The sequence below is a fragment of the Rhipicephalus microplus genome, chromosome 1, assembly GCF_043290135.1.
Source record: "Rhipicephalus microplus isolate Deutch F79 chromosome 1, USDA_Rmic, whole genome shotgun sequence".
In the NCBI taxonomy this organism is placed as follows: domain Eukaryota; kingdom Metazoa; phylum Arthropoda; class Arachnida; order Ixodida; family Ixodidae; genus Rhipicephalus; species Rhipicephalus microplus.
In genome coordinates, this window is record NC_134700.1 from 269,215,617 (window position 1) to 269,232,538 (window position 16,922).

Consider the following 16,922-nt stretch of genomic DNA (forward strand, 5'->3'; position numbering starts at 1 on the left):
AGCTTATTCGAAATGATCAAACAGCCCGAATCGGTACTTCAAGAACCAGCGCCATCAATCGTACGTAATCTCCCAACAAAGTGAATTTCAGGGCTTTTTTTGAAATATGCGATTGCACCTGCTTGAGATAAGTGGCACGGAACTAACCTAGAAAGGCCGTTTTATCAGTTCCGCGTTCGATTTCGCTTCGCGCTTCCACAACGCAAGCTTTCCGATGACGAATTTGTCGGCAGTATGGGTCTATGAGGGAATATTTAACCCACTTTGAGTTTAACGAGTACATGGAAATGAAGCGCACATCATGGCAGAACGATGAGGTCATCTGCATGTATTTTGCAGAGTGACTGAGACGGGCACATATATTCGCCTCCTTGAGAATACAAACGTTTGTGAAGCACGTGTATCATTCAGAATGAAGGCATAAATTTGACAACATATGCGTTTGGGAACACGCGCCCATTGAACAGAACTTCAAGAACGCCCTAAAGATGCGCGGAATAACAAAAGAAGACAATCGGTGAACGTTTCGGGTCGCGGCTGGCGGTAGCCCAGGTAGAGCATCTCTCCAGCAATTCCAAAAGCTGCAGCACAGCGCTATTCTAAAGTGAAAATAGTTTGTGGGGAGCCAAAACTCGCTAGTCAATACCGTAAATTGAAGTCGAGTAATTACCTCAATACTGATGGCTTGGGTTACGCAGCCGATAGCTCCTCGACGTCATAGGTGCGGTTGACGGCTAAAGCACGGCGGCCCGCTAAAACACAGTATTCGAAGAGCAGCGCAATAAACTAGCGCAGCGGCACATTCAACGCAGCATACGATTGAAGCATATTCAACATTTGTGTGCCGCACAGCGAAGCACAACAACTCGGAGGCAGCCTGGATCGGCTGCAAAAAATAAACATACAAGTTAAAAGCCGCGGTAAACTATGAGGCGCTGCGAGCATTAGCGCTGTCTTTCTAGAAATAAGAAAACACGGGCCCAAATTATTATCACTTTTGTATAAAAATGTATGTAAATAAATAAATCATTCAATTGACTTTAAGTGCGTACCAAAACAAAGTTATATTGTTTTGTTGGACGTACCTTACCACACGCTCTACCAAAAACGTTGTCTTGAGGTACTGCTTGAGGTTTCATAGGCCAAATGATTGGCTGAATTCTACCAAATTAACATTTCTTTAATGTGCTTTTGGAACGAAATGCTTATTAGCCGAAGAAAAGGAAATGTATAAGCCACTGTCCGTACAGGTGACGGCGTTGGCGTCGGCGACGATGGTCAGTTCTACCAGTTCCACTATGGCGACAAGTAACTGTTCGGAACAGTCGATGCAAACACGCAAGCTAAGCGTTCGATTACGAGTCACTGCGAGGCCACGCGCTTGTGCGCTACCGTGAAGGACTTCCAACATTCCTCGTCATCTCTTTAGGCAGCGAAGTTACCCCTCTAAACGCCACACTCCATGATCTGGACGCCATCAGTTCTACGGAAGAAGTAGTCGACGTTCTCCTAGGGCGCTGGTGGCCGCTTCACCCGGGACGCAGTGCCGCTGGAGATCGGTTATCGACTGTTTTCTGCTGCTTTCTAACTGCGTTTCGTGGATCGCCTCCGCCTGCCGGCAAATGTGACCGCATCATGTTGTGTCCGTCGGAGCCGGCAGCGGAGAACGGCATCTCCGTGTGCGTCGCGGCCCCCTCAGCTGCGTCCGCGGCTGCAGTAGTGCGAGATTTCAACGGTGGTCCCGACGGTGTCGTGAAACCAGAAGATGCCGGACCGAACGGAACAGCGGCGAGTGGCAACGGGAGCGGCTGTTGTACTCCGGTCGTCCCTACAAGCGTTGCGGCGAACTCGGCTCCTGTCGACGCTGACGGAAGCAGCGGCGACGATCCCAAGCTGAAAGCGCTTTGCGGCGTCCCACAGCGAGGCGCCGAGCTCACGGCTGACTCGTACTCGAGTACGGACTCTGGAGGCGCAGTGGTGGTAGCGCCGCGCTATTGTAACGATCCCTACTGCCAGCTGAAGGAAGATGCGTCGCCCGTGGTGGTTGCCGTGGTGCCTTCGCAAGCGGAAGGCCGGTCGTGGAAGTGCGAGGTCTGCTGCAAGTTGTTCGCGCAGAAGCACCACCTGCAGACGCACTTGCTCTGCCACTCTGGCGTGAAGAGGTTCGAGTGCCAAGTGTGCCACAAGGCATTCAAACAGCAGGCACACCTGAACACGCACCTCCTCATCCACGAAGGCCGGCGGCCGCATCGGTGCCCGCACTGTGACCACAGCTTCCTGCAGGTGAGACGCTATCAGCTGCGCTGTCTGTGAAACTTCGCTGTCACATACATGGACTCTCTTGTGTGTTGCTGCCTTATTTTTGTGTTGCTTGGGTTGGCAATAGAAAAAAATGGCTGTAAAGTTGACAGTAGCGCGTCAACGCATTTGAATCACAGATGGTGTAGAGTGTTTGAATCGGTAAACGTAAAAAAAAAAAAAAAATGCGTATGTAAATATTCTCTCTGATAGTGTCGTGATAGTGTTCCTGCATTAGCTGCAGGCTCCTCATTTCATGCTGCTATACCTAGTAACAAAAGGAAATCTTGGAATTTCGACAGGCCTGCTGCTGGAGTTTCGGCAGTCGTTAGTGCTTACAAAATCAGCCATGCTACCAAATGCGCCCCCATTTCAGATACCAGATGAGAGGTTCTCTCATCTCTCTGTGTGTACTGACATTGAAGGCTACCTTTGTGCACGTGTCAGGACCACAACTTTTAGTGCAGCAATTCGCAGGTGTGGCAAGTTTACTTGAATGAGGCAAAACTGGTAATGTCGAATGAAATGCTGCTTATTGCTTCATTGAACACTGCACTGACAGCACAGTTTGTGTGATTGATGGGTAACTTGGTAGTCAGCATCATTAATTGTCCATAATCTGCATTTTAACCCCTGCGTAAGGACAATAGGCAGAACGCTGCAATCTTCCGACATTGTAACCTAACATCAATCAAAGATGCTTGTGTAAACCTTCTGCGTAATGTACTCTTTCAGTCCTATCGAGTCCCAGAATAGGGACCTGCCCAATTCTCTCTTAGACTAATTACAGTGTACCATTCTCTGCGATAAATGTTTTATTCATTCAGAAGCAAAATCTTCTAGGTGTACAGTGGTGGGACCACACCATTGCAGTTGCTGAGGCACTTTTCCTGATGCTGAAGTTGGTCCCAGTGCGATCACTACAGATCCACCAACACTGCTGGAAATTCTCCTGCTTTTTTCTCCTTTGCTCACTACTGGTGCTTCTCAACATTGTGGGAAAATGCTGATGTGTTCATTCACAGAAATTGTGGGCATATTCACCGAAACCAGTACTAAACAAGCACACCTTTGCTTACAATGATTTCACTGCTGCTTGCTACCATGCAATTAGAATTATGGCGGGTCCACTTATCGAAACGTGTGTCTCAGCAACATTCTCTGTTTAAGGACTTCTCGGTGCATGGAGTAGTAACTCATTGCCGATATATATATTATGAGTATCACCCACACCTTTCAGCCGATTTTCAAAATTGATATATGTGTATGTCATGGATTAGTCTTAATATATTTATGTAGATGAAGAGAAAACAAGGTGATGTGGCCTATAGATTCCTTATAGTCAATGCACCAAAAATTCATGAATTCAGTGGCGTAGCCAGGCGATTGGTTCAGGCGGTTCGAACTTTTTGAAATTGTTACATTTTGTATTTGTGTGTGTGTGTGTATGTGTATATATATACACGCACACATATCCCATACCTTCACGAAGACTAACTGGCCCATTGAATTATTACTCCCACTATATATATATATATATATATATATATATATATATATTCGGCCCTCGGACAGTCCATGGGCGTCTCCTGTTGTTCTTGTTGCGAAGAAAGATGGTTCTGCGCGGTTCTGTGTAGACTACAGACGGCTCAATAAGATCACTCGCAAGGATGTTTACCCGCTGCCGCGCATCGATGACGCAATTGACAGCCTTCACGGAGCCGAATTTTTTTCTTCTCTCGATCTGCGCTCGGGGTACTGGCAAGTACCCATGGCTGATGACGCTCGACCGAAGACTGCGTTCATCACACCCGACGGCTTGTACGAATTCAACGTCATGCCGTTTGGTCTATGTAATGCACCTGCGACCTTTGAGCGCATGATGGACACCGTTCTGCGCAACTTGAAATGGCACACGTGCTTGTGTTACCTCGATGACGTTGTGGTGTTCGCTCCAGATTTCTCTACGCACCTCCAACGTCTGAAAGAAGTTTTTGCACGTGTCAGCAATGCCGGCTTGCAACTAAATCTGAAGAAGTGCCGCTTTGCAGCACGGCAACTCACCATCCTTGGGTACGTCGTGTCCAAGGATGGCATTCTTCCTGACCCAGCCAAGCTTCGGGCCGTGGCCGAATTCCCCAAACCTGCGTCCGTCAAAGAACTGCGTAGTTTCGTGGGCCTGTGCTCGTACTTCCGACGCTTCATACGAAACTTTGCCACGATCATATCACCGCTGACGAAGCTCCTTGGAAGTAACGGGTCCCTCAATTCGTGGTCGTCTGAGTGCGACGACGCGTTCGCGAAGCTCCGCCATGTGTTGACATCTCCTCCCATTCTACGCCACTACGACCCTACGGCCCCGACGGAGGTGCACACAGACGCCAGCGGTGTAGGCCTCGGCGCTGTCCTGGCGCAGCGCAAACCCGGATTCCCTGAATATGTCGTAGCATATGCAAGCCGTACGCTCACGAGAGCTGAGACAAACTACACCGTCACGGAGAAAGAGTGCCTGGCGATCGTCTGGGCTCTTACAAAGTTTCGACCGTATTTGTATGGTCGCCCATTCGATGTCGTCACCGACCATCATGCACTATGCTGGCTTTCATCATTGAAGGATCCCTCAGGCCGTCTCGCCCGTTGGGCTCTTCGTTTACAAGACTACGACATCCGCGTGCTGTACCGCAATGGACGCCAGCATGCTGATGCCGACGCCCTCTCGCGCTCCCCTCTGCCTGAAGGTGATGTGCTCTGCTCAGTATCCTCGGCTGCTGTTTCTGCCATTGACGTTGACATAATCGCTACCGAACAGCGAAAGGATAATTGGATCGGCCCGCTGATCGACTTGCTCTCTGATCCATCCGCAACGCCATCCACGCGTGCATTGCGTCGTCAAGCTCGCCATTTCGCCATTCGTGACGGCCTTCTACACCGACGCAATTACGACGCCGACGGCCGGCAGTGGTTACTCGTGATACCCCGCAGTCTGCGGTCAGAGATATGTGAATCCTTCCATTCTGATCCGCAATGCGCGCACTCTGGGGTATTCAAAACCTACCATCGCATTCGACAACGCTACTTCTGGCGCGGGATGTACCGCTATGTGCAGCAGTTCGTTCGCTCTTGCCTCACTTGCCAACGCCGTAAACCGTCAGCTCACATGTCGCACGCCAGTCTACAACCGTTACCTTGCCCTGACCGTCCCTTTGGGCGCGTAGGTATCGATTTGTATGGACCACTTCCTCTGACGTCGGCTGGTAACCGCTGGGCCATCGTTGCCGTTGACCATTTAACGCGATACGCCGAAACTGCCGCTCTCCCTGCGGCTACTGCGCGCGATGTTGCGTCCTTCCTGCTGCATCGATTCATACTGCGCCACGGACCACCCCAAGAGCTTCTCAGCGATCGAGGCCGTGTCTTCTTGTCGGAAGTCGTCGAAGCCATTCTGACGGAGTGCCATTCTGTCCACCGCAAAACTACTGCTTACCACCCACAGACGAATGGCCTCACCGAACGCTTTAACCGCACCCTCGGCGACATGCTTTCTATGTACGTCGCTGCCAACCACACTAATTGGGATAATATACTGCCCTTCGTCACCTACGCCTACAACACCGCCCCTCAGAGCACGACTGGTTTTTCACCTTTCTACTTGCTGTACGGAAGGCACCCGTCGCACACCATGGACACGATACTCCCGTACACGCCGGATCCATCTGAGTGTACACCTATTTCCGAGACAGCCAGGCTTGCTGAAGAGTGTCGCGAGCTTGCCAAGACTTTTACGACGCAAGAGCAAGAGCGGCAGAAGAGTATCCGTGATGCCAGCACCACTTCTGAGCCCACGTTCCTTCCTGGTGCGCTTGTATGGCTCTCGATTCCGACCTCTGCCGCTGGCCTCTCTTCCAAACTACGTCCCAAATACGAAGGCCCCTACCGTGTCATCGAGCGCATCTCACCCGTCAACTATCTGATCGAACCCGTTGAACAATCTTCGGACATGCGCCGCCGTGGGCGAGACATCGTCAACGTGGAGCGCCTGAAGGCTTATTATGACCCGCTCATAATAACAAGCTGTTAGGTCGCCAGGTGGCTCCCTCTTCGACCCCGGGGTAATTGTAGCGAAGCCTCCGAACTATGAAATGGGTCGAACTCTTGAGTACCTTCTAGTGGGGCTACCCAACAAGGACGCCGCTCGCACTGAGAGCCCGTGCTTGGCCGTTACTGTCGCCATTGTGCTTGCTCGCTGTGGACCGGCTATTAAACGCCTTAACAATATATATATATATACAATATTAATGAGATCTAACAGACAGTAAATGCCAAGGAATGTACAGGGGAAGTTATTAGAACCAATGGAATGTAAATAACAAGAAAGAAGAAAGAAAAGTGGATGAAAGAAAAGTCCTGCTCACGGCTGGTTATTTTTTCATCCACTTTTCTTTCTTCTTTCTTGTTATTTACATTCCATTGGTTCTAATAACTTCTCCTGTACATTCCTTGGCATTTACTGTCTCTTAGATCTCATTAATATTGTGTTAAAACACGGAAAAACGAGCCCTTAGGTATACACTTCTTTCCCTTATATATATATATATATATATATATAAGCATGCACCAACATACATAAGAGGGGGTTGGATGGAACAACTCCCTCTCTTACTACATGAATGACCATCATTAATGTTGTAACTGTATGTTTGTGCAAACAAATTCTTCATGTCCGAAATTGCTAATATTGTAAATACAGCAAAGTTCAGTAGATCCCTCCCATTGCTTTTGTTTCGCATTCCTATAAAGCACTTGTGCCTTTGCAGGTGACCCACCTGAAGAGACACCTGGTGACTCATGGCGGCAGCTGCCTACCCTGTGCTATCTGCGGCCGTCGCTTTGCGTTTCCGAGTGACCTCTCCGCACATGTTGCCAAGCATCACCCGCCACCTCTGCTGCGTACAAGCACAGGTGCTCCCGCCCCTCCGGCTCACAGACTCCAGTGTGAAGTGTGCGAGCGGCTATTCCAGTATCCGAGTCAGCTGCGGGACCACATGCTGGTGCATACGCAGGTGCGCCGTTTTGCATGCCCTGACTGTGGCATGCGCTTCATGAAGGAGCACCACCTCCGCAATCATCTTGTCACTCACAGCCCCGTGAAACCGTTTCCATGCCCCGTGTGTGGCAGGGCCTTCTCTCTTAAGGCCAACATGGAGAGGCATGTCCTTATACACGAAGCCCAGCGTAGGTTCGGATGTGAACGTTGTGGGAAGCGGTTCTCGCAACCCCAGACACTCAAGATGCATCTGGTGTCCCATGCCGACGTGAAGCCGTACTCGTGCAGCATTTGTGGCAAGGGCTTGGCACGAGCCCACAACCTGCGCGCACACATGGCAATCCACCAGACAAGCAAGCCCCACCGCTGTCCCGACTGCAGCAGCACATTTACACTTCGTGGGAACTTGGTGCGGCACCTCAAGGAGAAGCATGGTCCAGCAATCATCCCTGCTGAAGCCGTGTCTGTAGTCATCACCCCGCAAAGCCCCAACCGTAACGTGGCTAAACGTAGAAAAAACACACCAAAGCGGCTCAAAAAATGTGGTGAAGGTTCCGGTGATGAGGATGGAGAAGAGGAGGAAGGAGAAGAGGACGGTGAAACGGAGGGAGAACAAGCGGAGGCAGATGGAGTGGAGGCAGAACGGGACCGGTTCCAGGACCTCTCGGGACACAAGTACCAGGGGCTGCCTGGTTCGCCGGAAAACGCACGCAGTGTTGAAGTACTCCAGGCCACCGTCTACTACCCTGCCCCTATTGTGACGCAAGAGGTGCCGTCATCAGAGCATAAGCCTTTCTCACTACATGCACTCCAGCCGGCTCCCGTGTTTGCATCTCCTGGCAGCTTTTACGGGGATCTCCCAACGGCAACACCTGCTGCAGTCGGACCCGAGGAAGTTGGTGCTCGACTGCAAGCACTGCATGCAGCCATTGATGATCTGGCGGGCAAGTTGGGCCCCGACCATGACAAAGTTACAGCCTTGCACGCAGCCTTGGATCAGCTTGTTCCCCCTTCGCAACAGCCGAGCTCCGCTCCACCTTGAGAACTAGCACGGACCTGCTAACGTTGCCAACTATACGAGAGTTTTTATAAATACCTTTTTTTTCCTCTTCTTCAAAGCTCTAATGTGCCACTTCTAACAAAGCAGGACCTTAGACAAACTTGCATCTGATGCACTCCTGTCAGATGCTTCATACATATATGCTTGATCCCAAAGTCATGTAGTTTTTTTAGAACCGATTTTTGTTGAAGCACGTTTAGTTTTTGGGGGGAGGGGGTGGGGGGGGGAGAAGTGACTGTGAGATTGTGATGTGGCACTGCTGGCAGCACCACCGATTGCTGCTCTCAAAGGAACGAATTGTGACAGGGTAAACGAGTTTGGCTTTTTCGTTCCTTGAAGCTTTGACTTGTGAAAAGATTGTGTGCTGGTTCTTGTCAAACGGTGTGAAGCGCAGGTGAAAAGAAACCTCCTGTGGATTACTTGTCTTGTGGCTGACAGAAAGTGGACCTGATTACATGTGACCTGAGTGACTCCTGCCAGAAAGTGATGACTGAAGGAAAGAACTGGGGAATTATGAATCTTTCTAGTATTAGTCGAATTGAGTGTTTGTGCACCAGGAAGAGCCTTGTGCTTTGTGTAGTATGTATTTATGAAATAGAAATGTTCAGAACATGCTGTGTATGTGACAGATTTCTTATGAAGGTGCTGTACTGATCAGCTCAAATGTAACATTAAAGACACAAGTAAATCTGCTTCATTGTTTATACTTCAATTTGACTGACAGCAAGCGATGAAACAAAGGCTAGAGTTAGTTATTGCACTGTATGTGTTCTTTACCACAAATTAATTTGCATTTAATGCAAGATATTAGAAGACACTGCGTTATTCGTGGAACAACAGGTTTGACTCCATTAGCCATGCAAGAACGAGCAGTAAGACACTAATGTTTGCACGGCCACCCTCATGAGAGAAATGACGTTACTACACTCTCAACCTAAACATGGTGCAGTACTACATACATATGTAAAAAAACATGCCTTATCCCTCCATCATAGGAATTGGCATAACGTGAAAGTAAAACGTGTCCTTGCAAAAGTAGTTTAATATTCACTGTACCCTGATACAGGAGAGCTTGCGCAATGTCTATTGGTGTTTCACAGCCATAGCATGGTTTAACGTGGATGCATCTACGTTGATGCATGGTGGTAGACCTCTATCCCGACGACTAACGTCCATCACTAATGAATAAACAAATCCTTGTGATCATAGATGCTTGTGATAGCTGTTGTGGCTAATAGTGAAAACGGGAACCAGATAAAATGGTGTGACAGCCAGAAGAACGTGACTCATTGGTAGCCAAACTTCGGTTGAGGTCACAAAGGAAGAAGCTAAGGTTGCCTACTCACAGCATTTTGGAGTTATTGAACACGAGTGCCCGACCAGAGGGAAATGCAGCACGCATTGTGTGTTCCTTGTTGGCTGGCCGCTTTTTTTTGCGGGGCGAGCGTAAGTGGGGAATGCCTAATTACAGCCAGGCGAAGCTGGCGGGTGCTACTGGGCTATGTTTGATGTGGAAGGACGTAGATGGACACTGCAAGGCCGACGCCTAGACTAAGGCGGCCACCTGGGGTTGTGTTAATAAAGCATTGGTAAAATTGCATTTCTCCTATTGGAAGAATGTCGAATGGGACGGACACTTAGAAACTACGCGTTAAAGGAAGTAATTGTGGATGTAACGGTCATGTGTTACTGCACTTAACAAAGAATGTTGTGATAGAATTATATATAAAAGGCATGGTTTTAAAGCTTATGAAGCCTGTAAAATCCTAAGACCTCTTTCGTGGAAAACCAAGTTCAAAGGACTAATACGCCTGCATATGAAGAGCAGAGCGTCTTGATGTTCATTTATTGCGTTGTAGATCCAAGAACCCCCTGCCACGCGCCTCCCTTGTCTTCCTCTCCTGCGCCTATATCCACTGTTTTTAACACTCCCGGTCCACGAAGTGCTGCGGGCGCATTTCTAAGAAACACAAATGATGAATAGGCCACGTTACAATTTTGCCATCTGCTAGCTTTAAACGACATGCACGAGCAATGCCGTCGTGTCCCGTAATGTTCTTCAGAGCCCGCGAGAGTTTCGAACACAACTTGGGCAGGGCATCATCGTGCACTATCACTATATTGTCTTACGCAATACTAGTAATGTCCATCACTGGTCTATTATGAGCGCTTCTAAGAAGTAATAAATATTCTTTATACCAGCAATTCCAGAAGTCTTTCTGTAGCTTTTGTCGCTGTATCCAAGTTTTAAGAAGCTCCATATGGGAGCTGGGCACCACGTCTGCAGTTTGAAAGTCGGGGAATGCCCTCAACTGCTTGCCATGTAAGAAATGGGCTGGTGTTAAGACTTCTGGTTCCCCTGGTGCAGAATACAAGTACGTCAGTGGTCTACTATTTATGATCGCTTCAATTTCCGCTAGGACCATGCTCATTTGACCATAATCTAGAAAAGACCTTCCTAGAGCTTTCCTCAAGTTGTCTTTCATTGACCTCACCATACGCTCCCAAAATCCGCCCCACCAAGGAGCACGGTCAGCAGAGAAATTCCACGTGATGCTATGAGCAGACAGACAATCGCCGACCTCACTTCCCCTAATAGTGTCATACACAGCACGAAGTTCACGAGAAGCATGCTTAAAACGTTCATGTTTAAAGCACAAAGCATTGTCAGAGTAAATCACCGAAGGGAATTCACGACGTGCAGTTAAACGCCGGATGGCTTTTAAGAAACTGTCTGCTGTTGAGCGTAAAACAAGCTCTAGATGAACAGCACATACTAACGCACAAGTGAATAGCACGAAGTATGATTTCGTCATCCAGAAGAGCTCTCGAAGTTCTGCGACGGTCGTTGGGACTCTTGCGTGCAGATGCCTCTGGTGTAAGCCGGTGGCGATGAGTTCAGTGGCGATGTGGTCACCGGGAAGCAGAATTGGGTATTTCATGCCCTCGTGGTACTCGACATTCCGAAGCCTTGTTTGAATTCTCAGCAATCCATGCTCTTCTGCGAGAAATGGGTGCAAATCCCGAATTGTCGATGCCTTGGGTAGATCTCTCGCCAAACTTGGAAGACTGCCAATTCAAGGCCGAATCGTTTTTGGGGTAACGGTGTCTACTTTTGCATTTTCTTTCGCATCGTCTTCAACATCACTCGGATTGCGGGTCAAGTGTTTGAAACATTCTTCATTTTTTGCAAGCCAAACTGGTCTTTGTCACCAATTCTCCCTGTTTGCAAGCGACTTTTTTGACGTGTCTCGGGAAACTATGCCCACGGCGTTGTCCGTCCAAGCGTATAGCCGTTTAAACGCTTTCGTACGATAATTGTGCAGGTCTGTTGGTAGGACCTTCAAACGCATATACATTTTGCATCTTTGATCGCGCAACTCAATGGTTCCATTGAAAGCATTGCAAACCGTTTCATCGTGAGAGGATGGTACATCTGCATTAGTGGTCTCTAAGCTTTCTAGTTGCAAAAACTTTCTCAGATTAGAGCCTGCACGTTCCTGCATCTGTTCATCGTTCATACAACAATCCGTGCGAAGTACACGAACGTTCGCATTTGTGCGTGGATGAATGGTTTCATCGCTTAATGGTCCTTGGAATGTCCAACCCAGTGCTGTTTCAATAGAAAGGAGACCTATATGGTCGCCATGCCAACTGACGTCTCTGCGAAGGACTTTCGACAATTGGTCTGAGCTAATCAACAGGCTGATGCCTTGTTCTTGAGCTATGTGGGAAAAGAAAAGAGCATCAGCCACTCATTGACCACGATTCTAAAACCCTTTGATGAATTTATGACTTTGGGGTACCTCAACAATGGCTTCACAGATGTGTCCTATTTCAATGGCTTCAATGACATGCTGAACATCATCGTACTGGCTTTGCAAAGTTATTTGAACTAGTCTTCGACGTGTACATCGACCACAATGTTTGATTCTAAACACGTCGACGGTAATGACGATTTCTCCCAGCACCTTTAGGTTCAATTTTCTGAGAAATGTCTTCTTTGATAAAAGAGCGCTGGCTACCATTATCTAGAACGCCTCTTGTAAAGCAGGAATCTTTTGCACCATTTATCATTCCTCTGAATGTTTACAATAGTATTGTATCAAGGCTCCTATTGCTATCTGACACAGCGTATATGTACATGAAGGTACTGCTCGTAGCGTGTTTTGGTGGCATCATTATTTGAAGAGCTTTACTAGCCTGTCTAGAGCACATCGAAGAAGCGTGTCTTCCATGACAATGTGAGCAGCTCACCTTCTGTCGACAGTCTCTTGCTCGATGTCCTTTTGTGATACATCTGAAGCAGCACCCAGTCGTCAAGAAAAGACGCTTTTTTTCTGAGTCGGGAAGTTAGGCGTCGCCGTCCAGCGTTGAGTGTGACTTCTAGCAGAAAAGACAAGCCTCCTACTTCTTAACGGCACTGTTATAAAGGACTGCAGCTGATGTTGTCGGCTAATTCTCACGGCTGCCAGAAGTCTGCTGATCCCTGGTAGAAGTAACTCGTCGCTGGTAGCTGGTGAGCTCTCTGCACTCGACCTTGATGCGTAGATACTTGAGCAACTGTCGAAGTTCTTCTTCCGAGCTCGGCGGGTTCGCATTTGACGCTTAGTCGCCATCGTCGGCGATATTCCACCATTATGTTCTGTGGAATCGCTTTCATTAGCACCTCGCACATCATGGCAGAGTAGCAGGATTCCTAGACGCCGAGGCCTTTGAGCCCTCTTATGTTGACTTGAACGAAGTCGTAAAGGCTTCTCTGGGCACTAGCGTTCGCCAACGTAGTGACGTAGAGTGAGAAGATTTTCGAGATGCCTCTGCTCAATCATGTGCACGTCTCCGAACTGCTCTTTAAGTATAGAAACGGCGTCCTCATAACTGTTGTCGGTTGTGAGTATGCCTACAACAGCCTTTACCGCAGGGCCATCGAGAAGAGATCAGGCATAGTGAAACTGATCGACGTTATTAAGATGCGGGTGCTCGTGTACGGAGTGTCGAAAGAGGTCCCAAAATGGTCGTTATTTTGTGGGGGACCTGTCGAATCTCATTAGGTCTAGCTTAGGAAGCCTTGCTCCTGTGCCGGTGGAAATATCTGACGGGGCTGCTTGACGCGGCAGAGAAGAGTCGGTTGGCAACTCACTATTGAACCTAGCTGGCCCTGATGTTCGGACAGCCAGCTTCTGGACATGATGTTGAAGGAGGCCAACGCTCCCTGCAGTTCGGTCCTCGTACTCTAGCACCAAGTCCATGTCCGCCAGCACCTCGTCATTCGTCATGTGGCCGTGCAGTGCTTCATTAGCCTTGGCGAGCTCGTTGGGGCTTTTCTCGAGGCGCTGAAGAATGCTGCGAAGCCCCGCCAAGTCGAATTCATTGGAGGTTAGATGCTCATCAACGGCATTGATGATCTTGGTGCTGTGTCGCCGTCTAGCTGCTCTTGTGTTTTGCAGGCGTTCCATAGTCCTCTTTGAAACCGGGTCGGGTTTCGGCACCAATGTAAAATCCGAAGACTTCTTTCGTGGAAAACCGGGTTCAAAGGACTAATACACCTAGAGATGAAGAGCAGAGCGTCTTGATGTCCGTTTATTGCGGCGTAAATCCAAGAACCCCCGTGCTACGCGCCACCATCGTCTTTAATCTTCCTCTCCAGCACCCTATGTCCACTGCTTTTAACAAAGCCAACGTTATCCACCATGGAAAAGTGCAGAACGTGCCCTGCATCTGCTGATGCGGACAGAGAGGTTCTGGGTTTGAGTTGCATTGATGGAAGTTTCGTCTTCCGATTATGCGTATTTTTTCCACGTTATTTCCGTGATGGTAATACATCACTGAAGTCTTGGTGGGCCCCGGCATGAAACACTTTCGTGTGAAAATATGATTTGGTGCCACATTAAAGGCCAACTGCAACGAAATTTGGCACCCCTCCCCTCCCCCCCCAGAAAAGGCAATATATAGGTAGTCTAGCTAGAAGTAGTGCTGCCTGCCAAATGTCGCCTTCGAGATACGAGCGCTTATCTTAGAAAAAAACTTGGAAACGATGGTGTTTTTGAGACCAAAACTAGAAAAAACGACGCCATTACGGCTGACCGGAAGTGGCGTAAACGACATAACAATCGTCTGCTCCGCGCTCCTCAAGCACCCACATCGCGGACGCACCCCTTACCCCTACTTAATATGTAGTTCACACTGAAGCGCCGCCGCTTTCTACAGCAAGCGAAATTCTCCTGCTGCCGAAACGCAGCATTGTTCACACTGGACGCGCCCCGCGCCGCCGAATATGCCATCTACCACGGCCCGAACGCGGGACGGATGCACTGTTACCTGGTTTTTGACGAGTCTCGCAAACGCCACAACGCTGTCCAGTGGTCTAGACTTAGGTGAATCTTCTACGTAGGAAGCAAGAAGAAGCAGTACTGCTTACTTTGCTGGCAAGTCGCTGTCATGCATGAAGAGCAAAAAAAAACAAAAAACTGCTGACGCCAGCGACGTTGGTGTGCTCGTCTTGCTCTGCAAGACCGCGACAAGCTCGGTTACGCCAACGACAAGCTCGATCACCTATACTGCGGAAGAGAACGTGAAGTAGGCACAGAGTTTGTTAAACTCCCATTGGTTACAACATTCAGTTACGTGCACTACGACATGACAAGTGAATGGTGCTTGGCCGCTATTTTCAAAAATTCATTGACTATTGCAGCCTACGACAACATATTGCGTTGGCATCGTACTGCAAAACTTTCCCGAGTCAACCGTTCGCGAACGGGCGTCACGCAGAAAAGAGAAATTCAGCAGCAGGGAGGATTGCTCACAAGGAGCGACACAGAGACACTCTTTAGTATTTGTCATATCCGGTTTTGTCTGATTTGCCTGCGCACACCACTAGAGCTCCGCGTCGTCTGCTTGCTTGCAGTTAGAGCACCAATTATAAAACGAATATGCATCTACGGATTTTTCACTGTCGTTATCGTAACTTACCATATATATACTACGTATTCATAGCTTTTTCTGCCCAAGTAAAATTTCGTTGTAGTTGGCCTTTAATTGTATCTATGTATAGTTATAGTACTTATAGTTATTCTTCAGATGTTGTAAATCAAAGCTCTGGTTCTCTACAGAATATAAAAGTGGTGCATTACGTCTAAGCTTGCATGTCATTGCCATGTGGGACAAAGACGCGAAGAAAGCCTACCTATCACAAAGTAGTTGCCTTCAGCGATTTCTGAATCTGTCAGCTCATTCGCTATGATGGTAACGGACTCTCACAGTGGCCATAGCCATCTCCTAAAAACGCATTCTTCGAAAGGTATGTACCGTTTATAAAAAAAATTCTTATATGTATAAAAGAGAGACGCTTTGTCCAATACTACCGAGACCTTCCAAATACATTAACAGATGACTTAATGGGCACAAATACCTAAGCGCAAGTGTTCTACGATAGCCGAGTGGTTAGTGTCTCCAGCAGTGAACTAAAGACTGTTATAGAGTTGTTTCATACAGAATATTAATGAGAGCTTCTTGCTGCATACTCGGTTTATGAAAATAGAATGCTAAGATGGAACATGAAAAGAAGCCAAGACCAGGGCTAGCTTTATTGCTTTTTTTCCATGTCCCATCCTAGCACTTTTTGAGAAACTTGAGAGTTGGTTTCCAGCGTTTGTGGGCATGGGCATCAGCAGGGATGCAGCGCAAATGGAAACTTGCCCTCGCCCAAGCTACACCGTACTCTTCTCTTCCCCTACACTAGCCACTGTGCAGCAGTATTGTCTTGGGGTAGTTTGCACCGCAAAGACAAAATCCTGCAGACACTCAATTCTGTGTGGTCGTGTGAACAAAGACCACTTGCAAAATGTTGCGAAATCAGCCTGAACTAGCACTGCAGTTTGACCTGTTGCCATTTCGGCAAAGAAAAACAAAGATTACTTACAAAAAAATCCCACAATGACCATCGTGGCCAAGAATGCAGAGTGGGTGCAGAGTACTTCTGCTGCAGACTTAAAATAAGAGTTTAATAAAGTGGTTCACTACCAATGCATGCTCAAAGAAGTTGAACTATTGTGAGCAGGTCAGCAGGCACTAAAGTGAACTATGCACCAATGCTGCAGTTTTCACACACTGGACTTTAGTCGTGGCCAATGAAATGACAACAGCATCAACCAGTGAAGGTCAAGAGTGACAACAGGGGTGGACACAAAGTTCTCGACTATCGTAGCAAAACTTAATGGGCAAGATGGGCTCAATTCCTTGAAAGCTTGAAACACTGACATGTTTGACAGCAGGGCTGTTTAGATTTCACATGCTCATGTAAACCAGAAGACCTTTGAATACACAAACTGCCACATTACATTCTTTTCTTAGCATATACTAGTTTGAGTTCTTGTATAAATCAGTGTGTCTTGGAAGCTTCCATCCCCTATGCTGAAATACACACAACCTAAAAGTGATTAAGTGCCAAAATTTCAAGTAATAAAAGTTCATAATTCATTTCTATCAAGGGTGTAGGAGGATTCTTCACTACTCGGCCCCAAA

General features: G+C 48.0%; 1 protein-coding gene across 1 annotated transcript; it reads left to right on the forward strand.

Moving 5' to 3' along the window:
- Positions 1-1,321: 1,321 nt before the first annotated feature.
- On the forward strand, positions 1,322-8,531 carry LOC119187906 (uncharacterized). The gene is made up of 2 exons (XM_037436014.2): positions 1,322-2,283; positions 7,113-8,531. Exons 1-2 carry the CDS (start codon positions 1,636-1,638, stop codon positions 8,382-8,384), a joined length of 1,920 nt encoding a protein of 639 aa, XP_037291911.2. The 5' UTR covers positions 1,322-1,635; the 3' UTR covers positions 8,385-8,531.
- The last annotated feature ends 8,391 nt before the right edge of the window (positions 8,532-16,922 follow it).